Source organism: Diceros bicornis, chromosome 3, assembly GCF_020826845.1.
Source record: "Diceros bicornis minor isolate mBicDic1 chromosome 3, mDicBic1.mat.cur, whole genome shotgun sequence".
Classification (NCBI taxonomy): domain Eukaryota; kingdom Metazoa; phylum Chordata; class Mammalia; order Perissodactyla; family Rhinocerotidae; genus Diceros; species Diceros bicornis.
Genome location: NC_080742.1, coordinates 12,753,062 through 12,780,319, shown reverse-complemented (window position 1 = coordinate 12,780,319; position 27,258 = coordinate 12,753,062). Strand labels below are relative to the sequence as shown.

Below are 27,258 nucleotides of genomic sequence, written 5' to 3'. Positions count from 1 at the left end.
GGAACACGTATTAATTGTTTGCCTTTAATCATCAGCCTCACTGCATGTCACACCTGATCAATGCAGACTCCTCCATGTCCCAGGTGACTGATCTGTTACCTAGAGCAGTGCTGTCCCATACAGCAGCCACTAGACACATACACGGCGGGGGAGCAACTGAACTGTGGCTAGTGTGACTGAAGAGCTATATTTTAAATTTTAGTTAAATTTAAATTGACCACACGTGGCTAGCAGCTGCTGTACTGGCCGGCGCAGGTCTAGAGCCTCGCTTCCCCAGGGTGGTGTGCAGACCAGCAGCACAGGCACCCTCTGGGGGCTTGTTGGAAACGCAAAGTGTTTCCAACTCCACCAGGACTTCCTGAAATATGTTCTGCAGTGTAACAAGATCACCATGTGACTCTTACGCACATTTTGGAAAGCACTTATCTAGAGTAGTGGGTCTAATTTGAATACACTGGAGCCCAGAAAATTGTATAAGAAGTTAGCATACATATGTAAGTGTATGCATGTTTGTGTGAGTCCACACTTCCCCCCGTTCCTTCCCCTGGAGACAGTGTCCATACTTTCTTCAGATTTTCTAAGGAGTTCATGATCTAAAATTGAGAAGTCTTATCCTACAGAAATGGAGCCCCATAACGTGGGAAAGCAGATTTCGCTGAACGAAGAAAAACCTTCAAGTTATCCTTTGCTATGCATGCACACTCTTTTCAGCTTGTGAAGGGCAGAATCCGGCCGTCCGCAGCTCTGCAGTTCTTCTGCCGTGCTTTCGCTCTTCCCATGTGGTAACTATGTGGTACACTCTCCCGGCCTGTTTTTATGTTTCCAAATACCACACAGACCCACATCAGTACAGACTAGAAGTTAATATGACATTCATACATCTATTCTATTTTTTATTACACATACACACACATCCTTATTTTTTAGTGCAAAATTGGCCACAAGATGCATTCCAGCAGACTCTAGTCTGTGCTAATTTGTACTTCCTGGAACAACCGGTGAGGCTGGCAGTACTGGTATGCTACTGCAGCTGCTACCAATTTTTTGGTTAATTCAGGAATCAGGACAATTTTTTCTTATTAATATAACGGCTGTCCAGTTATTATCGACAATATGCAACCATGAATAAAAAGTTGATAGTATGAACGTTATTATTTAGCTTTTCCTTTAGTAAATAGTGCTGGTTTTACTGTATAATAAAAAGTAATGATACTTTATTATTTCTTTTAGGCAAAAATTTAGGAAACAAGACGCTTTTCTGTTCAGGATGAGGCTGCTTTCAGGCTTCATAAGTCTGCCTCAGAGGAACTTCCCGCTTTGCTAACAACAACAAAATGTCGCACATCTATGCTAAGGCAATGATTTATTCCAAGCTGACCAAATCCCTAGAGTTAGAGGGTATGTCCCCGGGTCTCCAAACGGCTCTAAGAATCCATCCTTATTTCCCTGCTGGTGTTTAAGAAGAGACATACACAGACTGGCAGCTGGCTAATGAAGCCAGGAAAATCAACTCATCACATGGAACCATAAGCATTTCCCCAATGAAGAAAACATAAGTTTAGCCTCATCTTTTTTTTGTAACGTAAATTTACAAATGCAGAACTATTGAACGCACTTGCAATAGGCAGTTAGGTTCCCTTAATGAATACTTTTTCACTCATCAGCCTGATGGAGAATAACTTGCTAGTACTGGAAAGTACAAACTGATTGACATATTTAATAGATCTGGCCTTTGTAGGACAAAAATTTCTTTAGACACTAGCCAGATAAAAGGGTAATTTACCATGATGTTTCTAATCCTTTTTTAACCTCTGCAGTGTGATGGATGTCATTAAAATACAAGGGCTGGAAAACAGTTCTCAGTCGTGTATCACTGCCAGATACAGGACGAACGTCCTTCACGTTCCCATGGTGCGAGGTTCCTGTGTTACCGCCCAACGTGGGGCCTTCTGCTCGCCGCAAGACATGCCAATAGTCAAGCGGCAAGGTGGTAGGAGAAAAAGGACTTTATTATTACAGCTTGCTAGCAAGAGGGAAGATGGCCGACTCATGTCCAAAAGAACCATCTTAAGGGAGCATGAAATCTTACAGCAGTTATATAGGCCATTGTATTATTGGGGAGGGGGTTAGGAATGTTGACCTTCTAGTGTTACAGACTGGGAGCGGCACACCAGATCTTTCAGTTTTCACTGATGATGGCTATCAGCATAGACTCACTGTTCGGGGGTCATCACATTCCTAAGGAACTCAAAAAAACAAAGTTATCATCTTATCGCAGCTGGGAGGTACGTACACAAGCAGGGGTCGTAAAATCTACAGAGCAGTCAGATCTCCTGGAGGGTGCAGATCCAGCTGGGTTAGTTTGTCAGAGGTTGTTCAAAGTTACAATAGAGTTTTTCTTTTCTACAACATGGCTTCCCTCATGTCAACCTTGTCTTGAGCCGGTATCACCTGTAGAGTAGCTTTTCTTCCTCCCTTTCAATTCCAGAATGTACACCGGAAGGCAAGTGAATGGTGCCACTGTAAGAATAACCTTAAGTCTAGTGTATCTTGATCCGTCAGTCATACAATTTGAGACTCTATCACATTATTCTCATGACATCTCACACCCGATCATGGTGCAGCTTCGTGTCAACACCATTTCTGAGGATTCCTCATTCACTCAGTTCCTTGCTTCAGTCTGAGCCAAGATTCTCATCTGCATGCAGATATTTATTTGATTTATTAACATAACCAGTAGAAAGGAGTTTTAAAAAATATTATATTTGGTTCTAGAAATGACAGAAAATAAAAATGGGTACAATCAGGTCACACACCCTTGGAAGGGTATATTTATCCTTCCACACCAGAGAAGTTTTATGCAATGCCAGAAACTCAAATGCCTCAGCCGTCAGTGACAAAGGGTAACGCTGCTGATACAAGGAGCCCTTGTAATGTTTGAAGTCTTCTTCTCTGCTATCTTTATTTTTGGGCAAATACCAGTCCAGTGGGAAGAGTTCTGAACATAAAAGGCACCTAGAGTAAAAATTAGACCTTAACTAATAAAAATAGCTGCACAAGTTTACATCAAGAAAAAAGGCCCTATCACTGTAACTGTCCTGCAAGGCAATGACAACATAAATGCAAAAGCTATTGCAACTAAAAAATCTAGAAACAATTACCTGAACCTGGTGCATAAGCTAGATAATAACAATCATTTTATGTTTATAAACCTGTAGATGTTTTTATTGTCATGTAAATAAGCATGAGTACTGTATTTATATTCATAAGTCAGCGGAGTGCTCTCTTTATCCATAGTCAAGATATGTTTTGCTGCATTTTCTCTTAAAATGTATTGTTGTATACTCCATCCATGGATGTGTTAAAAATTCCTGTGGTCCTTCAAGAATGTGGCAAAACCTAAAACTGCTACTTTAAACCGAAGTCCTTCTTAATTCTTACAAAGCCAGTAAAGCTGACTTTTACTATGATTTAATAAGCACCTGAAATACATTCCAACCAATTTATATTCTCTGAGCTAGAATCAGGATCCTCAGGATTTGTATATGTGTACAAATATTGCAAATTAAGCTAATAAAAACTTGAAAAAATACAAATAATCTTTTACTACAAAGATCCAAAATCTGCATAGGGGTCTGAACTAAGAGAAGAATGAACAGGAAGCCAGCATTTTCTCATCTGGGGACGAAGGCCTCAGCGGAGCCAGGTGGTGTTCAGCTGGGTCTGGTTCTTGATGCTGGTATCCATTTTCAGCACTTCGCGGATGGCCATGGTCGCGTAGGTGGAAGGAGGAAGAGAAAAATCCATCTTCAGAGCTCTGTATTTGCCTTCTGCCAGGCAAGAAAGAAGAGTCAGGCAAGTAAGGCGGCTGCAGACAGATCAGGCTGAGTCGTATAATCTCTGTACAAATGAAGGAACTGTGCTCCCTTCCTCAGCCCTCTACGTCCACCGGCCTCAGAGGAGGGACAGGAAGGAAGAGATCTGGGAGTGGACGTCCCAGCTGATCTACGGTAATTCTACCTGCAACCTTCATGAAAAGGGCAGATGACAGAAGAGCACAGGAGATAAATGCATGCATAATTAAGAAAAAAAAAAAAAGAGAGTCCAAGGTGAAAACAGACAAAGGAATGGCAACGAGGATTTGACAATGAGAATGCAAATTTAGTGTTTGACTCTCTTTTCTCGGTTTTCACTCACCTTTGTTAACTCTCTGTGGGGGGTGGGGGGGAGGAAATAATCAATCACCTAATATTCACAACCTTCTATAATGTTCATTCATTTTCAGTGGGATTTACTGTTTTAATTACTGACCTCCAGCTATAATCATGAAATTATGATAAAACACAAAATAAAAATCCCGGAGTGGGTGGGAGGGAGTGATTTTAAGAGTTTTTTTTTTAATTTATGTTTTTGTATGAGAAAACATTTCACAGTTGACACAGAACTGATGGCTGAGTAAACTTACCAGAAGCAAAAACTGGTGGTGGTTTCCCTTCCAGGTTGTCCACATCTGTGTTGAAGAGTGGAATTTTAGGATCATCATATGCAACGACTTCCCTTCAAAACATATAAAGAAAGAAAAGTGTGAATGTGAACTTCCATAAAAGGTGCTAAGCTGCTCATCACCATTTGTTTAGCAAGGAAAACACATAGGTCTGTTGTAAATAATTCTAGGTGGAACTTTTCAATAACAGAACAGGGGCAAATTTTATATTTAAGTATTACCTTTGCATTATTATATAGCAAGGTGATAGATGATGCCAGCCTATGTCAAAGATATAAAATGCTTCCCTAGGATGGAAATTCTGTTTATATGTAGTAGATAAGTAGCAAACTTCACTTTGCACACGTGTGATTGAATTAATCACAGCATTTATATTTTCTCCAGAGCGGTTATCACTACTAACAACACTGTGTTACTCATGAGGAACTGCGCTCTGAAGCGGGGAAGACTCAGGCCAACTCGGCCACCCCTTCCCACGATCCAGAGAAGAGGAGGAGAGAGGGACAGGGAGAGAGGGAAGAGAGAGAATGTCCTGGCAATGGGCAACTAGTTCAGGATTTAATTTTAAAAATAAAGCTCTAGATAATACTAGGTATTAAAGTATTTTAAAATGGGTTAATACAAGTTTCTTTTTCTCTCTAGAAACATGACATTAAAACAACCAGATCAGTGTTTGGGACTCACAGCTAATTGTGAGTGAGGTGGCTTGCTCAGGGGTATCTCTGTAAGCAAATCTCAGTGTTTCAAAAGTAGAGAAATGGTTCAGGCTCTGCACATTTCTCAATAATTTAGTAATGTCAATAAAATGTAAACTAAGTTACTTTCACTGAACGTTTGCATTTTCTTATTTCCTGATGATTTGAACAATACCAAGTAGTAGCAGTAATGATAAAAGTAATAATAACAACAACAATTCACACTTATATGCCAGGCTGTAAGCACTGAAAAACATGTATGTGATGCAAAAGCTTAAAATCTGACATAGTCATTCAGTTCTATTTCATTACAGACTATCACTCACCAGCTGACATTCTGAGGACGAATAATGATCTTTCGGTAGGCCCCTGATAAGGAATAATCTCGAATTTTGTGTCTCATGTTGTCAATGTCAAGATTGTCTGCGGTGAGCATTTCCCTGTAGGCTTCACTAACTGATACAAAATACAAAAAGTTAGTTGGAATGCGGCAGGTGAGCAAGCTACCTTGAACTAGACTACAAACAGCAACGTGGAAGTTCAGTTAGATCATCCTAACAAACTCAGTCACCCTGGTTGAAAATTCAGCCTGTTCTCTGGAATCACAACTTCGTGATTACTAACTAAGACTAGGTGTCTCCAGCTTAGGTTTGGCCAATTTGTAAGCTGTCTCTGCAACCGGCCACAGTGCCTGAGGTGTAAGGTTACCAAGCTAGCTACAAAAGGCCACTTCATCAGAAGCCACTGAAATACAATTTATATGTGCTCAGAGGTGGAAGAGACTGTATAGACAGGCCTCAAACTCTTTCTGGAAGAAGGTACTTATAAATAAATGTATAAAAACAAGAGACCTGGGAAAACCATCTGGCTCACCCTCGCACCTGATGTAGAATCTTTTTTATAACACCCAAGAGAGACAATCATCCAGGCTTTGTGTGCATGTTGCAATTTACGGGGAATGACTTCTTCGTGAGGCCCGCGATTAAAAGTTCCTCCTATTCCAAGCTGCAATCTGTCTTCTTGTAACTTCTGTTGACTGCTTTGGAACACTGCAGATTAACTGCCCTCTTCCACATGTATTCATAAGTATTGGACCAGACAATGGTTCCAACTGTCCCTCCTTTGACACTTCTGTACTGCCCACCAAACCCCTTATCTGCCTCGGGGTAACAGGCTTATGTTCAGCAATACCTCCAGATCCTTTTTATGTAGACTACTATCAAACTGGGCCTTTTCCATCTCTACATTTGAACATAAACATGAGAATTTACATTTAACCCTATTAAATGCCCCCTGCAGTTCTTTTTAAATACTTATTTTTCATATAATTAATATTAACTATTTTGGGTCACATCATTTGCAAATATGATAAACAGATTTCTTTATTCAAGTTATTCATAAAAAATGTCAGGTAGACCAGGGTCAAGGAAAGACTCCCTCACGACACACTTACAAGGACAACGGGGATCCCTAAACCGGGCATCGCTGGCCGCCATGTGTGCATATGTTACAAATCCACATGTCTGATCTACTACCCATCCTGTCTGTGTGCCCCTGTCTCGGCCACAAGGTTTTCATGAATGGCTTTGTCAAAGGCTGTGCTGAATTTATGTTTTAATTGATATTAGCCCAAGTTGCTGATCCTGAGAGGTACAAGAAAGAAGAAAAGAATGTTTTCTTCTCCTTTCTTGGAAAGAGGCCCAGTGTGGCTCTGAGCACCTTGGTGCCTTCCTTCTCATTCGTTCCTGGTACCGGTCTCCTCAGTTCCTCACTGTGCCATCTACCAGGACAGGCCGACCACACCCCTCCCTTATCTACCTCTCTTGTTCATTCTCCTCTTCTCTACTCCTTTTCTCTCAGTGAAGTTGACCTCACTTAAGTATTAGAGCACAGCAATTTGATTAAATGAATCAAATAGTAAGTGGCAGATTACTATTTAACTCTTTTATAAGTATCTGCATTATCAAAGAAGGGTGTTAATCCTGATCATTCTATGATTCATAAAATTTCAAGGAATATAACATTGATAAGTAAAATAACTCTGGCCTCTTGAGAGAAAAGACGTTTTAACAGGAAAACACCCCCCACAGAGCAGCCCTGGCTAGGAGGAAATTTCCAGGCTCACTTTCACCAAGTAGGTCCCATGCACAGAGCTGCTTTCTTTTTTTCAAATTTCTGAATCCTTGAACAATAAAAGTTCCAATTTTCTCCCCAAAATGGCAGCCATGAAAGTAGCAGAAGTAATTCTTAACAGCCTCTAGGGTAGGGAATATAATTCTGACTTTTCACTTAATAAACTTCTGTGCACGTTGACTTTTAAAACACAATGAGCAGACAGTACTTATATGGTTTAAAAAAAGGTTAAAGAAAGCAATGTTAAAGTAGAATTATCCATTCATTTTCTCAAAAACTCTTGCTAAACCCTTCCCATCCTTAATAAGAATTAGTGAATTTCACAAATTTAAATAATAATGCCAATAATAACAATACCAATACTACCCTGCCACCACCATCTCCTTTCTTAATTTAAATTACCCATCTGAACGCATCCCGTTCTGGGAGACTTTTATAAGTAAACATGGTTTACATATGTTTGCAATCTAAGCATTTTTTCAAGTCTGATGGAAATCAAAGTTCTAAAATTATATTTAAAGTACTAATTTTTTCCCTCTCTCTACTCTTGCCTGCCAGTGGCTTAACTGTATTAGACTTTATTTTAACTATTTTCCCCATACAGGGAACTTACTTTTATGCTTTGGGTAGATAATGTCGAAACCAGGCAAGGGCATTACCACATCATGGATGGAGTAATTATCAACATCTTCTTCCTCAATATAAGTGGCTGTGGCTGCAAATCACAAATGAATAAACTGAAGAAAAACGAAAATAGGCAATATTTTCATGTGCTCCATCTTCTAAAATGATACACTTCTAAGCAGTCAGAAGTGCAAGTTGGTGCAGATTCACTGGCCTACTAAGCTTAAAAAATTAAGATGGTGGGGCCAGCCTGGTGGCGTAGTAGTTACGTTCGCATGCTCTGCTTCTCTGCTGCGGCGGCCCGGGGTTCACGGGTTCGGATCCTGGGCGTGGACCCATGCACCGCTCATCAAGCCACGTTGTGGTGGCGTCCCATATATAAAGCAGAGAAAGACTGGCACAGATATTAGCTCAGGGACAATTTTCCTCATCAAAAAAAAAAAAAAAAAAAGAGATGGACTATATACCTTTCTGTCTTTTCTACTTTACCAAGGAATAAAAACCATGGATTTAGAAGTAGAAAGTTAAAAAACATTTACTTCTCAGCTGCAACGTCATTTTTTGGGAATTCTTGCTTTTAAAGACCAGATCCTTCTTCCTTATTAAAAAATACTACAAAATATACAGTATTAAAACATATATATATAATAAATACACTTATAAAATACACAGTATTAAAAAATACTATTTGAGGGGCCGGCCCCGTGGCTTAGCGGTTAAGTGCGTGCGCTCTACTGCTGGCGGCCCAGGTTCGGATCCCGGGCGTGCACCGACACACCGCTTCTCCGGCCATGCTGAGGCCGCATCCCACATACAGCAACTAGAAGGATGTGCACCTATGACACACAACTATCTACTGGGGCTTTGGGGGAAAAAGTAAATAAATAAATAAAATTAAAAAGTACTATTTGGCGGGCCGGCCTGGTGGCGTAGTAGTTAAGTTCACGTACTCTGCTTCGGCAGCCCGGGGTTCACAGGTTTGGATCCCAGGCGCGGACCTATGCACCACTCAACAAGCCATGCTGTGGCAGGCGTTCCACATATAAAGTGGAGGAGGATGGGCATGGATGTTAGCCCAGGGCCAGTCTTCCCCAGCAAAAAGAGGAAGATTGGCAATAGAGGTTAGCTCAGGGCTAATCTTCCTTCCCCCTGGCCCCCCCCCAAAAAAATACTATTTGGAAAGCTATCACAAATGAATGCATTTTTGCTAAAAGAATAACAAAAAAAAACCAGTCTGTATTTAGAGGATAAGATGTGGTGGCAAAAGAGACATTAAAATACACCAGATGTGATCAATATTGGATGAGAAAAAAATATTAAAGCAGGAAAAAATAATTAAAATTTCTGAACAAATTTAAAAATCTTAGCGGTTTATCAGGCACACCTGCAGATGAGCAGGCTGTCTCTTCAGACAGCAGAGGGGCAGCAGGTATGCCAAAAGAACATCTACTTTGGAAACAGACAGGCATGATTCTGAAGCCCAGCCTTTTTGTTTTTTAGCCAGCTGAGGAATCTTAGGCAGGTGACTGAACTTATCTGAAGAATGGAGAGAATGCCTCCCAATCACACTGTGAGCTTTAAAGTAGATGACGTAGGCAAAGGGCTTATTAGCATGAGTCCTAGCACACAGCCAGGGCCCAACAGCACATTGGATTATTTGCGTGTTTCATAAACACTTTGGGCACAGAGTATGCACTGAGTGTCTCTATGTCATGGCCCACGTGTAAAGTGAGCTCCAGTCTGCTGCCAACCTGAAGAAACTCTTTAAAACTGGCCAAGAGGCTAAAGTACATCAAAAGTGCAGAGAAGTATTTGCTGGACCCAGATTAAAGTTTGGAAAGGGATTTTAGGCAACATCTAGTCCAAATCCTACTCTAGTTGAGAAAAATGGAGGCCCAGAGACCGTCAGGCACCTGGTAATCAGATGTATATTTTTCATTAAAGATCCAGATCCAAACCAGTCTATCTGAAATTATAATGTTCTTATATTCCAAACTTCCTAGGCATCTCTCTCTCTTAACTAGTAGCCAGGCTGGATTTTAAGCACTACTGTCAAATAACTGAACCCTAGTTTGGTGGACTACAGTGATATCTCCCTTTGTACCTCCTTTGAGAACCAGGTCCCCTGGAACAGGTTTCAGTCCATACTCTTCTATTCGCTTGCTCACCATGTTATTCCACACATAGCTCTGATAGCTATGAATATACATTAAGCGATTATTTCTTGGTATCTGGAGGGAAGGAAAAAAATAGGCAAGGAAAAAAAATATTCTGAATATTAAAAGTGTTGTACTTTCTAAGACATCTTGCTTGTTTAGTGCTGACACTAGCAAACGAAACTTGTACCTTAAATCTCTCATTTTTCTAACAGCCTATGGGAATAGTGACTGATCCGCAGCAACCAATCTTAGAGCCGGGAGCCCTCAGACTAAAGGGTGGTCCCCATCGGCAGAGCTGCAGCACTTCCGTTTTGTATCCACAGCACAGACATTCATGCAAATAAAGCAAATGCTATGGAATTTACACCCTAAATTAGAAACATAGATGTCATTCAAACTCAAAGAATTCACACATCAACTGTAGGGCTAACAGTGCTTTCTCCCCCATAATTCTACAGAAGGAGAAAACCTAAATGACTGAACTGACAACTAATTGTATACAGCAAGAATCCCACTTTTTTTGTACATCTGGGGAAGAGTAACTAAGATGTAAGTTTAAGGGTTAAACTTTAGTCTATTCTGCATTATACAAATACTAGTATAGACTACACTTGCCTTGAGTGGGTACTCAAGAGGTACCCACTCCTGAACCACCATGAAGAAACCAAATCAGAATGCAGTCATTTAGATCACTAACTGTGCAGCCCTCTCATTGAGGCAGGTCGCAGTTCTGATGCTGGAGAATGATCAAGAAATGACCTCTATGATGGATTCTGAATTTCTCAAATACCAAGATACTTAATTAAATTTTCATTGTCAACAATGTTTTCCACATTAATGCTTTTCTCAAGCCCTCCATGTTAGTATAATCCCTCCAACACCGCCCGCACCCACCACCCACCCCATCACCATCCAGGGTCTGAAAAGGATCACTCAGGTCATACACCTCTCAGAGATCACCAAAGGATCCTTATTTACCTTTTGCTCTTTCCAAGTTCAGTAAAACATTTAAAGATAAAATTTAAAAAGCATTGAACCACCTCGGGTCATTGCCTGACTTCACAAATCGCACTCACTATGCCAAATGCAGAGACTATATTCTTCATTCCATATTTGGAAAGTCCTCGAAGCAGCTGCCCTTCCACACACCTTTTGACAGGTAGTTTTCTGAGGGCAGCGGCCGGGTCTTTGGTCTTCGCCCACTCTTCCCTGCATTTAACCAAGTACCCCTTTTCGGCTGGGGAGATAAAAAAGCTGTGATTAAACAATGTGTCCAACTGACATAACTTAAAATGCTTCATAGAAAACACAAAATTAGAAAATGCTATTCGTCATATAGGTACTCTGAAAAGCTTCTGTTCACCTGAGAATAATGATCAGAAAGCAAAAAGATGGGAAATGTAGAAAGTTTACAGAACTAGATGACTTTGTCAACATGCTACCATCCCTGGATTTACAGCCAATTCCTGTTCATTATCACAGCTGATTGAACATAAGACAAAACTTAGTAGTCCTTCCTTCCTCCTCTCTTTTTTCTACTGTATTGTCAAATTTAATTGGTTACTTTCCTTAAAGTTAAACAATTTTATTTTATTTTATTTTATTTTTTTTGCTGAGGAAGATTCACCCCAAGCTAACACCTGTTGCTAATCTTCCTCTATTTTGCGAGTCACCATCACAGCATGGCCACTGATAGATGAGTGGTGTAGGTCTGAGCCTGGGAACTGAACCCGGGGCTGCTGAAGTGAAGTGCGCCCCACTTACCCACTAGGCCACTGGGGCTGGCCCCAATTTTATCTCTTTAATTTGCAAATGAATAATTACCCAAAGGAGGCATAATTTATTTGATAATTTGTAAAGTAGAACTTAAATCTTTTTCCATACAGTATGATTTTAGAGATAGTTTGTGGAAAGTTTTTATGAACTCTTCAAACTAAAAATCTTCAAGATGTTTTTGCTAAGTTTTTACATTCTATTACACTGAGCTTTAACAAATTAACCACAAGTAAAATCTGTGTGGATTCCTGTATGTTCAGAGATTTAGTAGTGCATGGGGAAAAGGAAATGAATGTGTTCATTTATGAATTAATAAGTTAGACAAGCTAAAGAGCTGAAAATAGGATACAAATTATAAATCTCAAATATATAGATAAAACTTGTGAAAAAAGTAAAGAAATAAACTATACTTTTTATTTTACTGTAAAAATAATTTTTAAAATTCTGAAATAACTATCCCAATTTGCACACATACTTTTATTCAAAGTAATTCCATGAATACCTAGCCATATATTCTATTTTTTTCTTAACATGAATTTTATTCTCACCTCCGGAACGGGGTTTCAATATTAAATCCATGACTTCAGCCCAGGAATTTTGTAGTATAGCTCTAAAATTAAACAGCATTTATTTTACTTAATTTTGCATTAAAATGAATTTAATATGCCTAAATCTGTGGAGTCAACAAATCATATTAACTTTATATATTTTATTAAAATTAAAAGCTGAAAAACTAATATAATGATACAGATTTCAAACATAAATGCCAAAAGAACTTAAAAGAGAGAGAAAATTAAGAACATGATGTTTACTCATAATATTTAATATCATTTCATAGTTTTAAAATGCTGTAATAGTATAAATACTACCTAGTCATGCTTTAAGTTGCTATACATGGTATTTTACCTGTACAAACCAAAGTTAAGTCTTTATGTACCAAAACTGATTTGAAACGTCTCCAAAAATTTCTCCATGTTAAATACTTTCTTGCATAGGCAAACAGAATGAATACAATTTATCCTTCTCTGTTATTCTTGCCAAAATAGAAATATCTTTATTTGTGCTGACTGTAAGTTATACAGGCTTCTTAAAAATCAAACAGTACATAGGAAGGTTACCTGTTATCCAACCTCTAAGAAATTAAACACTGTTAACACTTTAGAGTGTATTTTTCAATAATTTTTTGATGTATCTGTAAGTGTATGTAATTTTTCCTTTAACTTTTACTATATTATCTTTTGCCATACAGGAGTTATATTTTGTGTGTCATATATAAAATTTTTGTCTAGTAAGATTCCTGGTCTCGGAGTCACATTTAGAAAGGCCTTCCCTATCATAAGAATACAGACATCCCTTCTATTAATTATTTTTGTTTTTCTAGTTAATTAGAGTTTTTATTTCTCTGCTTTTAAGTTAATCCATATGGGATATTTTTGTCTATTAAATTACATACAATGTGGTTTGGTATCTATTGAGATCATACGGATTTTGAATCTACTAATGCAATGAATTACATTCACAGGTTTCCTATTGCTGGCCATCCTTGTGGTTCTGAAACAAGTCATGCTATCTCAGCCTTTAAATATACTCCTGGGTGACACATTATTTAGCTGCCTAGGCCTCTAGCAACACTTCCAAAAACAGAGCAGTACGAATTCAGGACTAGGCACTGGTCTGCCAGGTACCATGGAAAAAGACTTCAGTGCTCAAAAACCTTTGTTATCTGGCTGGCCACTTGCTTTTGTAACTAGTTTTACTGGAAAACAGCTGTGCTCATCGTTTACTTATTGGGTACGGATGCTTTCCCACTGTAACAGCAGAGCTGAGGAGCTGCCACAAACACTCTATGGCCCACAAACCCTAAAAAATTTACTATCAGGAAAAGTTTGCCAACACCTGGTGTAATATATTAAAAAGTTTCTTAATTACAGGACTTCTCAACACGTTTGAGGTGCTACCATATACGTGAAGGTTCAGTATACATGGCCATACTAAATATGTATATATTAGGTTTACAATAGGCCAGACTATCTGGCCCACTCCACATTAAGATGTTTTCTACTTACGTTATCTTTCCTCCTTCTACCTTTTTTTTTATTGTGTAAAACATACATAACATAAAATTATCATTTTAGCCATTTTCAAGTGTACAGTTCTGCGGCATTAAGTACATTCACATCAGGACCATCGCCTCCAGAACTTTTTAATCTTCCGCAACTGAAACTCTGCACACATTAAACAGTAACTCCCCATTTCCCCCTCGCCCCAGCTCCTGGCAACCACCATTCTACTTTGTCTATGAATTTGACTACTCTAGAAACCTCACATAAGAGGAATTATACAATATTTGTCGTTTTGTGACTGGCTTATTTCACTTAGCATAGAAGTCTTCAAGTTTCATTCATGTTGTAACGTGTCAAAATTTCCTTTCTTTTTAAGGTTGAATGGTATTACATTGTATCTATGTACCACATTTTGTTTTTCCATTCCTTGGTTAATGGACACTCGGTTGCTTCTACCTTTTGGCTATTGTGAGTAATGCTCTTATAAACATGGGTGTGTAAGCATCTGCGGAGTGTTTGCTTTCACTTCTTTGGAGTATACCCAGAATGGAACTGCTGGATCATACGGCAATTCTATCTTTAATTTTTTTGAGAAATTGCCATATCATTTTCCACAGCGGCTGTACCATTTTATATTTCCACCAGCAACGCATAAGGGTTCCAATATCTCCACATCCTCACCAACATTTATTTTGCTTTGTTTTTTTTTGATAATAGCCATCCCAGTGGGTATAAAGTAGTATTTCATTGTGGTTTCCCTTGCATTTCCCTAATGATTAGTGATGTAGAGCATCGTTTTGTACGCTTACTAGCCATTAGTCTAGCTTCTTTAGAGAAAGATCCAGTCATATCCTTTGCGCATTTTTTAATCAGGTTGTCTGTCTTTTTGTTTTTGAATTGTAAGAGTTCTTTAAATATGTTGGATACAAGTCATTTTTCCATCTTTAAACTATAAACTGAGGGTTTGTTTTTTTTCCTTAGGAGGTCCTATGGTGGTAAAAGCGGGCTGCTCTGAAGCCAGGAAATATTCTTATGTTGCGGAAATTGTTGGTTTGGAATTCTGAACAGACTGTACGCTGACTGTATACTTAGGGCATTCTATGTAATTTTTGTTACTGGGTAAATCTGATCTCATTTTCATTAGCTATTTTACATTATCTCTGGAATGCAAAATTTACAGGATCCCATGGCTGTTCTTCTGCCAAATTAATTGTAAATTCAAAGCGTGATACGGCCTTCCTTTAAGTATTCTGCCCATGAGACAATTAGCATCTTCACTATCTTTATCAATGTCCTTTGACCATTTGCAAGATTGACAATATTATCTTTTGCTATCAATTAATAGTGATTATTAGTTACTATAGTTTTCTTCTTGGCAGTATGCTTTAATTTTAAAATATTACTTTCCATTTATTGAGCACTTACTACATTCTAGGCATAGAAACAAGTGCTGCACAAACATCATCTCAACTCATTTTCACTACCCTGTGAGGGTGGCATTATCATCTCCACTTTACAGGTGAGTAATCTGAGGCTCAGAACTGGCATCTGACTTCACTAATTTTAACCTTTACAACACTGCCTCACAGTGGTAGAGGAAATACTACATGAGATTTTTATCATTTTGTGTTTTTAAAAATGCACAAACAAATGCAACTTCATGTAGTCAGCTGCTGAAACCACAGACTGGAAGTCAAGAAAACACCTCTACTCCCAGCACTACAGCTGACCAGCCAGTGAGCTCCGGCAGACCTCCCAAAGCCTACACTTCATCTTTGCTAAAAAGAAGGGTTTGAAACAAAAGGAAGAACATGAACTAAACAATCTCTGAGTTCACTTCCAATTTATAACTTCCACAATTCTAACTCCCACGTGAATAATTACTTTACATACCACAGTCTCTGCTGGGCAGCAGGAGAGCATGAGTAGGTTTATGAACACAAGCACTGACTGACAGGATTCCCACCCTAGCTTACTCTAGAGGGATTTCCTACTATCTAAAAGTGAAAACTGGACCGCAGCTGTTAGAGATCATAAACTGCATCTTCCCATCAGGCTACACCAGGTCTGAGGTACCCAGCTGCTTACTGTTGGCTCACTTACTGACCCAAGATTTACCTGTAAAAAAGCAAATAAAAATAGAATCCCTGGGTGGGCTATCAGGGGTGGGAGAAAAACTTACTTTTCAGGTTGTATCTTTTTGAACTCTGATTCATTTTTTTACCTTGTGCATGTATTATCTTAAAACTGAACCAAAATTAGAAGGAGGCTGTGGATCAGTTGGTCACCCAAAAGGATGAGACACACTGGTTCACCTGGCCCAGACATGAGGAAATCTAGAAATAACTAAAAACAATACTAACGAAAACCCCAGCTTCTTTTTTTTATGAGAGAGCTCTTTTACACAAAAATTAAGAAATTAAATACAAACCTTCCAACTTGATACGTGGGCACAGCTGTGGTTCCAAACCTTTGCATTCCATAGTAGTTAATAAATCCAATCTCCCTGAGAGAGTTCATGGCTTGTTGTACTTGGTCATCAGTTCCTGTTATGTTTCTGCAGGGGCCAACATTATGCAGAGAGAAAATACACAAACACACTCAGGGATGCACCTCATAAATAACACGGCTTGGCTTCCACGCCTCTCCCTTGCCCCCTGTAGCTTTCTCTTTACCTCCTGAGGACTTTGTCCTTTTTAAAATTGTGGTAAAATATACATAACATTAAATTTACCATTTTAGCCATTTTTAAGTATGCAATATAGTGGCATTGAGTATACTCACAATGTTGTGCAACCTTTATCACTATCTACTTCCCAAGCTTTTTTATCTTCCCAAACTGAAACTCTGCACCCATTAAACAATAACTCTCCAACCACCCCCATCCCCACCGCAGGTAACCTCCCTTCTACTTTCTGTTTCTATGAAGTTGCCTAGTCCAGGTACCAAGTCAGCAGAATCATAGGCTCTTTGTCTTTCAACACAGCATCTGAAGGAGACATCTTCCTCCAAAGGCGGTGCTGAGGGGGTGGGGGTGGGGTAGACACCACAGCAGTGTCTGCTCTCCCCGCCCTATCGGCCCGCTCTGCCCTCCCTGGCTGCAGTGCCTGGCAGCACCAGCTCACTGGATTAACATTGTTCCCAACAGCCCCGCCGTGACCCAGCAAGACCCTCCCACCTGCATTCTCACTGCAGCGCTTTACCTGAGAACGACAGTGAACTGATTCCCCTGAAGCTCTCCCAACTTCAGGGGGGTTTTCTGATAGCTGAAATTCCCCAGCTTAAAGTTCATCAAGCACTTGTTCAAGTGGGCAAGTCTTTGCGCACTTATTCTAAAAAACATAAAATACAAAAGGAGCAGAGATCATGAAATACTGCCTGACTGAAATAGTCCAGGACACTCCTCGACAGAAGACGGCAGCTTCAAACAAGACTACGCCCAGCGAGGACAACGGGAAAGAGGCGCCGTGGCAGGTGAGTGGGCACGCTTTCCGTTTCCTTCTGGATCGTTCCTCCAGCATAAGGATACCTGTTCCTGTTGGAATGACGTAACCCGGGCCACCTTTATACTCTTAAAAGTCTCATGTTGTTTATATACTGATGAGTAACGGAACAACACTATCTGTGGAATTTTCACTATTTCTGACGGGGGAGGGGTGAGAAAGGGGAGAAGAGTAGAGAGAAATCCCACACAACTGTCAAGATGGTTATTAAGCATTTAAAAAAGTTACTCGTATTTTTTTTTTATTTTATTTATTTATTTTTCCCCCCAAAGCCCCAGTAGATAGCTGTATGTCACAGCCACACATCCTTCCAGTTGCTGCATGTGGGATGCGGCCTCAGCATGGCCGGAGAAGCGGTGTGTCAGTGCGCGCCCGGGATCCGAACCCAGGCCGCCAGCAGCGGAGCGTGTGCACTTAACCGCTAAGCCACGGGGCCAGTCCTCGTATTTTCATCTATCAGAAAAATATTGTGATCTGACTACAGAAAACTTGGAAACATGCAGAAAAGTACAAAGAAAAGAAAAGCAATTTATAGTTTCATCACCTGAAAAAAATCTGTTAACATCTAACCTTGAATTTCCTCCCATTCTTTTTTCCTTAAAGACATGTTAGATAAAGATAAATTGTCGGAATCCTGCCACAAATTTGTACCTTGCTGCTATCATTTAAATGGCATTTAAAAATTTTCATTAAAAATGCCTTAATTTAATAGTAATATATGTAGAAAAACAAATACAGCCCCGAAAGGCCTTTGCCCTATCTCTATTCCCCAATACGTCTCTCCACTGGCGGCCAACCTTAAGTTTCTTGTATATCCTTCCAGAAACACTTCTGCATATCTAAACATACGTGTACCTACTATCTCTTCCTGTTTTGGATTTTTTTGGTAAGCTTTTAATATATGTTATACACATAGAATAGTACACAAATCATAAGTGTTCTGCTTAATGAATTTTCACAAAGTGAACATAACCATGTATTAGCACCCAGATCCTCCCTACATTTTGTTATATTATAAATTGTTCAGCATCTTGCTTTTTTCACTTAAAAATGCATATTAGAGATTTGCGTTATCCATATGGTACTTCTGAAGCCGCCTCATTCTTCAGACAGCTGCACAGGGCAGCCGCTGCACTGCATGGACATCCAGCCCTTTATCTGACCAGTCCCCTTTGATGGACATTTAAATTGCTAGCTATCTTTTGCTATTACAAACAATTCTATAGCCAACATCCTTATTCCTACTTCTCTGTGCACCTATATAGGTGTATGTTTTGGATAAATCCATAGAAGTGGAAGGCAGGAATTTTAATTTTTAACCCCTACTGCCCTCCAGAAAGGTGATACCAATTTACGCTCACACCACTAATATGTCAGCGCCCACTGCCTCATCGCTGTCTCCTCACACAGCAGACTAGAAACCTTTTTGAGCTCTCCCAGTCTGATAAGTTAAAAACGATATTTTATTTGTGGGTGAGGTTAAACGTTTCTTCATATGTTGACTGTGAACTGCCTGTTCGTCCTGTGACTTCTTTTTCTATTTGATTGCTAATATTGTTCTTGCTGTTTTAACATATTAAGGAAATCTACCCTTTACTACATAGTTTGCAAATATTCTTTCCCATTTTGTGAATTTACTTTATTTATATTTTACACTTTAGAAAATTTCCCAACTTTATGTTAAAAAAATTCACAACTGGGGGCTGCTCCTGTGGCGTAGCGGTTAAGTGTGCGCGCTCCGCTGCTGGCGGCCCGGGTTCAGATCCCAGGCATGCACCGACGCACCACCTGTCAGGCCATGCTGTGGTGGCGTCCCATATAAAGTGGAGGAAGATGGGCACAGATGTTAGCCCAGGGCCAGTCTTCCTCAGCAAAAAGAGGAGGATTGGCGTGGATGTTAGCTCAGGGCTCATCTTCCTCACCAAAAAAAAATAAAGAAAAAAAAATTCAAAACTGGAGAAAATTGGCAACGCTATAATGAACAACCTTATACCTTTCACCTAGATTTACCAGTTGTTAACATTTTCCCAGATTTACATTCTCTCTCTTTCTAGATATATGAACACCCACACACTACACACACACACGTAAAATCTATATATCTTACTGGACCATTTGAGAGTCAGCTGTGGACACTGGGACACCTTTCCCCTAAAGACTCCAGTGTGTCTCCTAAGAACAAGTGGCTTCTCCTGCGTAACCACAGGCACACTCAGGAAGCCCAACATGAATTCAACACCACTAATCTGCAGTCCATAGCCAAACTCACCCCGTTACCCCAGTAACATCAATTAGATTTTTTGTGTGTGAGGAGATTGGCCATGAGCTAACATCCGTTGCCAATCTTCCTCTTTTTGCTGAGCAAGATTGGCCCTGAGCTAACATCTGTGCCCATTATCCTCTATTTTATATATAGGACGCCACCACAGCATGGTTTGATGAGCGGTGCGTAGGTCTGTGCCAGGGTTCCGAACCTGCGAACCCCAGGCCACCGAAGTGGAGCACACGAACTTCACCACTATGCCACCGGGCTGGCCCCAATTAGATTTTTTTTTTTAAGCTCCCCAAATTCAGGATCTAATCAAGGACCACATACTGCAGTTGTGATGTCTATTTAGTCTTCACTAAGCTAATGTCTGGATGTCTAGTCTTTTGTTTTATGTTGATATCTGACTTTTAGAAGAATCAGGCCAGCTGCTTTACACAATGCCTTTCCATTTGGAGGTGTCTGATTGTTCTTTGTAATCAGACTCAGGTAAACTTTCAGGAGCAATACAACTGAGGTGATGCTGTGGCCTTCTCAGTGCAACCCAGCAAAAGGCAATGACTCAGTGCCTCCATCACCGATGGTGATAAATATAATCACTGGGTTAGGAGGGTATTTGCTAGCTTTTTCCACTGTAAGGACACTTTTCCCTTTTTTTTTTTTTTTTCATGAGGAAGGTCAGCCCTGAGCTAACATCCGTGCTAATCCTCCTCTTTTTGCTGAGGAAGACTGGCTCTGAGCTAACATCTATTGCCAATCCTCTTCCTTTTTTTCTCCCCAAAGCCCCAGTAGATAGTTGCATGTCATAGTTGCACATCTCTCTAGTTGCTGTATGTGGGATGCGGCCTCAGCATGGCTGGAGAAGCAGTGTGTTGGTGCACGCCCGGGATCTGAACCCGGGCCACCAGTAGCAGAGCACGTGCACTTAACCGCTAAGCCACGGGGCCAGCCCTATGATTTCTTTTTTAAATAGCTCTGGGATTTAAGCATACTTAGAAAGGGTGTCCCTAGTCAGAGATTATTTTTTGAAAAAGTATCCCAAGAGTAAGTAGAGTACTTTTACAGTATGGGTTTTTTTTTTTTTTTTTTTTGTGAGGAGGATCAGCCTTGAGCTAACATCCAATGCCAATCCTCCTCTTTTTTGCTGAGGAAGACTGGCCCTGGGCTAACATCCATGCCCATCTTCCTCTACTTTATATGGGACGCCACCACAGCATGGCCTAACAAGCGGTGAGTCGGTGCGCACCCGGGATCCGAACCGGCGAACCCCGGGCCGCCGCAGTGGAACGTGCGCACTTACCCGCTTGCGCCACGGGGCTGGCCCCTACAGTATGTTTTTTTTAATAATAAAAATATTTTTAATTTTGTTTCCTTTTGGCTTATAGCAGTGATGTGCTTTTTATGACATCTCATGTAGAGAAGTGTTGGCCTCCACGCATTCACCAATACACTAATCTTCACTACTGGTCTTTTACAAGTTTACATTGGTTGTGGCAAAAAATACAAGACCTCTGGGCACTGTCTTTCCAGGGGCTTTGAGTGGGAGTTTCCATTTCTCTCTCCCAGTCAACTTCTGATGCCTAAAGAGGTCACGATGGAGGTCATGACGACTCAGGAAGATGTCCTGAGTCATCTGGACATGAATGTTGTTATCATGAATGTTGTTATCATGAATTCATGATATCATGAATGTTGTTATCTCAACAACATTCATTGACTCAACTATTTTTTCTCTGCTGATTTTAAATGCTACTTTGAATACATACTAAATCTGTGGATGTATCTGGATCTATAATGACTCGACTCTACCTATTTATGTGCCATTATCAAATTGCTTTAACTGCTATATTTCTATAATACGCTTTAATATATACTGAGGCTAATCCCCCTTTGTCACTTTTTCCAGAATTTTTATGGCTAGTTTTGCATCTTAACTTTCCAAAATTAACCTTATGATCAGCTTGATTAGTTTAAAAAAACCCCATTCTATTGGTATTTTCATTAGTATCAGCATAAATTTATACGTTTATTCAATAAGACACTTATATGTATCCAAAAACACGTTACATCATTCAGTTATTCAAGTCTTTTACATCTCTCAATAGCATTTAGAAGTTTTCTTCATAAAGATCTTATACTTTTTAAAAATCTTTCTTTTTTAGGTATCTTCTCTTTTTACCTTTTCCTGTGTAAAAGACTTCTTTTTTCCGTTATAACTTCTAACTGGCTATTGCCTGCATATTGATTTTTGTACATCAATCTTTCTTATCTTATATAACTTCCAGTCAACTCCTTGAGTAGAAACAATCATTGCAAAAACTGAAATCTGGCCACCTCCCTTCCAGTTTTTATACCACTTTTCCTTCCCTCCTTCCTTCCTTCCTTCCTCCCTCCCTCCCTCCCTTCCTTCCTTCCTATCTATCTATTTTCCCCCAAAGCTCCAGTAGATAGTTGTACGTCACAGCTGCACATCCTTCTAGTTGCTGTATGTGGGACGCGGCCTCAGCATGGCCGGAGAAGCCGTGTGTTGGTGCGGGCCCGGGATCCGAACCCGGGCCACCAGCAGCGGAGCACATGCACTTAACTGCTAAGCCACGAGGCCAGCCCTATACCACTTTTTTCTTAATTTTGTTTGTTTGCATTATAGTAAATTCCGAACAATGATAAATAGTGGTAATATGTGGTCATCTTTATTTATTTTGTTCCTGGCCTAAATGAAATGCTTCTAGTATTTCACCATTAAATAAGACATTGGCTTTTCATTTGAAATTTTCATATTTTGTCATTTAAAGATACTTTGTTAGACAGTATTCATGTCTATTTTAGTGAAGAGGTTTTATGTAATTGGAAATAATCTAATATGGTCAAAAATAATCCATCAATTGGAATTTACTTATTTATTTAACCATTCACTTTATTTAAGAGTCCCCAATTTGGGTCATTGGGTTTACAATTTTTTGAAGTTACAAATAACGCTTCATACTACATCATTGTGCATAAGAAAATGGTTTTAATTTTTTCTGAATTCAGACTTTCTCTGAAAAGCCCTCTCCTCTGAGAACTCCTAGAATGAAGGTGTCTGAGCTTCGCTTTGCTGGAGAACACACCCCACTCTTCCCGGCTCTAGACTCTGGGCATGTTTCAGCGCTGCTCCCTGACCTCATCCCCACTGGCTCCTGCCATCAGGAGCCATGTTCCAGCCCTGCCTGCAAACACAGGAGTCGGGAGGGCCTGGACGTGGATCCTGGGCACTGGGCCTGCATGAATCCCTGCATTCTGACCCCAGGTGCCTGGTCTGTAGACACAAAGTAGCTCCTCCTGGCTGCAGTCCCCAGGAATGTGCCCTGCTCTGCAGCCGCTGAAGTCCCAATGTTAGGTGAAAAGTTAACAGAGAAACTTGATCCTACTCTCTGGTTATGGCCCTGGTTATGGGAAATTTGATCTTACTCCCTGGTTACAAATATTCTGTTATTGAGTTAAACATATTGTTCAAAATTCACCTATATAGTACCAGCTTGCCATTACCTCTCACACAATTCTTGTTCCTTTGCTGAAAATTTCCCCACACTCCCTGAAGACATTTCCTTGATGCATTATCAATCAGCCTATTTGTTTCCTGGTCTAATATGTGCAGAAGCAGCCTGACCAAATTTCTTGAGAAAAAAAAATCTGTCAATATAAAATGCAGGAAGCTAGCCAGAGAAGTTGGGAAATGGGCAAAGCTCATACTCCATTACCCTCCCTCCCCGCCCTCAACCCTCTGTCCAACTTGAGGACTAAAAAGGCGTAAAGCAGGTCTAGTCCAGCCTTGGGCCAGCTGCTCAGAGGCAGCTGGTCCAGGAGAAAAAGGGCACCATGTCCTCAACTTCAGATATATGGGGACAGTGGTAGAACCACAGGGCATAAATTAATCCAGGAATTGTATTCCAAAGAATCCAGAAAGCAGAGGATCAGGATGAAGAGAGGGGGGAACAGGAGGACAGAACTCCTCTTTGGTTAGTAACTACTGCTGCAGAAATGGACGGAATATTTAAGAGTCAGGAGGCAACTTGGCAGCTCTGGAAAGAGACTCTGGAGACTGCTCCCTGATAGCCATGGAAGTGTCGGACAGGTCTGTCCTTTTTTTTTTGTTTGAGATAAAATTAACTTAACATAAAATTTATCATTTTAACCACATAAAGTCTACAATTCGGCGGTTTTTAGTATATTCACAATGGTGTGCAACTGTCACCACTATCTAATTCCAGAACATTCCCATCAACCCCCAAAGAAGCCCTATATCTAGTAACCCCATTCCCTCTCCCTGTAACCCCTGGCAACCACTAATCTACTTTCTATCTCTATAGATTTCCCTATTTTGGACATTTCATAGTAATATAATCATATAACGTGTGTCCCTTTGTGTCTGACTTCTATTACTTAGCATAATCTTTTTAAGACTCATCCATGTTGTAGCCTGTGGCAGTACTTCCTTCCTTCTCATGGCTGAATCATATTCTATTGTCTATTCCTGAATATACAACAGACACGTATTTCTGAATCCCACTGGCACAGCAGAAAGGAAGAGCTATACTCAGTTTTTGTTGGTGTGGGTGCTCCCTAAGAACAGATGGAATGAAGCTGACAATATCTTCATGATACTGTTCACATTTTTAATTCTGATGATCCTGGATCAAGCTCTTTGGTCATAGCAAATTCTGTCAATAACTTAGGAATACCAAAATCTCACTTTTAAACATCAGGAGCCAACCAAAGCAGCATGTTGCACAAAAAGGCTTTATTAACAAAGCCAGGGAAATATTGGCCCAGGCTCAGAAAGGAGACTGGCAGGAAGAGGCAGGAAAAGAAACAAATCATTCTGAATGAGGCTGTTCCTGCTTGAGATCCTGTTAAAATTACTAGGTGACTCTGGAGAGTTACATGAAGGTGAAAAGAAATGCTGCTTATCCCCAGGATTGATCATCAACAATAATTAAAATCCTTGGGTGGCAGAGTGGCTTTACCCTATTCACCAGTTCTCACGGGAAAGGTCAATCTCCCCGGCCCCACGTATCTATTAAGCAAACTAAGGGTGTAGCCTGCATCCGCGAGATAAGTGCTGTGTGCTTTCCAAAGGCCAACACTTAGGTGTCTAATATGCTTTCTTACTAAGTCAACAGGAAGATGATAAAGTCAACAGAGGTCTATGAAAAGAGCAGCACCGTGATCAAGTATGACACCTGGCGGCTGACCAAGAAGAGAAATAAATATCTTCACTCTTCAAACAGTCCAAGAGATTTCACATCATATAATGCAATATAAAATAATGAGATGCCATTTTTTGACCCTCACATAAAAAAAAGAGTAATAGTTCATTATTAGGATACATTCATGTACTTAAATATCTTTTGCTATGTACTAACAGGGAAAGAGGTACGTTATTTATTGCTTTCAAGAAAAAAACACACGTTATATAAGTATTTTGGTTTACAAAGAAAAAAGAGTTCCCCACAAAAAATATACCAAGCTGTGAACAAGGCAATCTCTGACAAAGTACAACTATGATACAACTTTCATTTTCTACCTAGTTCCTTCTGTGTCCCAAAGCCACAGAGGATGGGAAAGCCTGAGCCTTCAAGCCACTGCTGTTGCCCCCATTCTTCAGAGTTTGCAGTCAGCCAGCTGGCCCATTACCCACAGAGGCTGTTTCGAATCTTCACACTCTTCAAGCTCCCTTCCCACCCCTGCCCCCTTCACTTTCAGCAGCTTACTCCACATTCCACGTGTCTCAGGAAGAAAACGAGAACAGGCCACCGTGTAGGAAACACCGTCATCTTCAGGTGCCTCCTCCTGCTCCCTTCCAAACACGTCAACATCTGCACACACCACTAGTAAAGCCATGGAGAGAATATGTTCCTACTCTGCTTTTACGACTACCCCACAACACTGTCCCAAGGTCAAGGAAGAAAAGGACTGGAGAACCCATTAGGATGCAATCAGGGACTCAATCCTGACAATATTTCAAGTGAATCAGAAAAGTGGTGGGAAAGAAGCCAGATTGTAGGGGATTGTGGAGTGAAGAGGAGATGCCACTTCAAATTCTTTATGAAAAGATGGGGAAATTACAAATAAATATCTGTATTTAAGTGGGGACAGCAAGCACAGATGACTTTGTTTTTAATTATAGTATAATTAACATATGGTAAACTGTACATATTCAAAATGTACAAGTTTTAACATGTGAACAAGCCCATGAAACCATCACCATATTAAAGATAATAAATATAGGCATCTCCTCCAAGAGTTTTATGCTGCCCCTTTATCACTCCCTCCGGCCTCTCCCTACTTCAGGGGGAGCACTAAGACGAAGGCCTGAGTTTGCCTGACTTCGCACAGCTATAAATTATCCTTCCTCTTTTACCTTCACGGAACTGACTGGTTCAGACCCCTGTTCTCTTCCCCAGAATTTGGCAATAGCCCTCATCTCTAGTTTCATCCATCTTACTCCACCCACACCCTCTAATCCTGCCTCTACACACAACTCCCCCTGCTGAGATTAAGGTCAAGTCTAAGATCCTCAGCATGACCTACAGGGTCCTTCAGGATCTGGATCCTGCCTACCCCTCAAGCCTTATTTCTTGTTATGCTCCCACAAAACTAAGGGACCTGCCAGGCACCAAGCGCACTATGCACCCCATTTCCTTTCCAATGCCTTTTCACAAGCTATTTTCTTGGTTCAGGACAAACAACTCTAGACCCTCCTCAGCCCCAGGAAACTCCTACTCCTCCTTCTAGAATCTAGACCAGTGGTTCTCAGCCAGGGACAATTTTGCCCTTCAAGGGACATGTGGCAATGTCTGGAGACATTTTTGTTTGTCACAACGGGCGGGGGGTTGTGTGTGTGTGCGCTACTGACATCTAGTGGGTAGAGATCAGGGCTGTGCCTAATGTCCTACAATGCACAGGACGGCCCCACAACACAGAATCATCCACCCAAAATGCCAACAGTGAAGAGGCTGAGAAACCCTCATCTAGATTGAAACCCAAGCATCCCATTTTCTGTGAAAGGCTTGTGCTCCCCATGATGAGTCTCCTGCTTTGTTGTCACGTTTACCCTAATACCCCAAATATACCTCAATTCCAGCATTTATCTCACTATGTGGTGAGCTCTGACTCACTTGTCCATCTGCTCCATTAGATTATAACTGCTTCAAAAGCAGAGACCACCTTTTTCATCTCTGTACCTCCAGTGTGTAGATCAAAGAGCTCATTCACTGTTTTGTAATTAAATTTTAAATAAATGATATTTAATAAACAAAAGAAAGAAGGGAGAGAAAGAAGCGCTTCTTCTTTTGGCTCTACCACAAAAACCCTTTAAAAATTACACAAATAATATGTTTGCTGGAAAAACATTAGGAAATACAGATAAGCAAGAAGAAAAAAACAAACAGAAACAGAATTTTTTGAATTGGCAGAGGCACCATCTAAAGATGGAAGAGGCAGGGGCCGGCCAGGTGGCACAAGCGGTTAAGTGCGCAGGCTCCGCTGCGGCGGCC

The 27,258-nt window shown here is 40.4% G+C and overlaps 1 protein-coding gene across 2 annotated transcripts in view; it reads right to left on the bottom strand.

The window, feature by feature from the left end:
- Positions 1–3,488: 3,488 nt before the first annotated feature.
- Positions 3,489–27,258, bottom strand: part of PUS7 (pseudouridine synthase 7) — a 45,493-nt gene continuing 21,723 nt past the window's right edge. For both annotated transcript variants that reach the window (XM_058523628.1, XM_058523638.1), the window contains 9 exons: positions 17,158–17,286; positions 16,386–16,511; positions 12,440–12,501; positions 11,192–11,352; positions 10,061–10,187; positions 7,946–8,047; positions 5,526–5,655; positions 4,466–4,557; positions 3,489–3,830 (listed from right to left, as the gene is read on the bottom strand). In XM_058523628.1, coding sequence (XP_058379611.1) covers positions 3,694–3,830; positions 4,466–4,557; positions 5,526–5,655; positions 7,946–8,047; positions 10,061–10,187; positions 11,192–11,352; positions 12,440–12,501; positions 16,386–16,511; positions 17,158–17,286 — 1,066 coding nt within the window. In that variant the 3' untranslated portion in view covers positions 3,489–3,693. The remainder of the gene's footprint in view (positions 3,831–4,465; positions 4,558–5,525; positions 5,656–7,945; positions 8,048–10,060; positions 10,188–11,191; positions 11,353–12,439; positions 12,502–16,385; positions 16,512–17,157; positions 17,287–27,258) is intronic.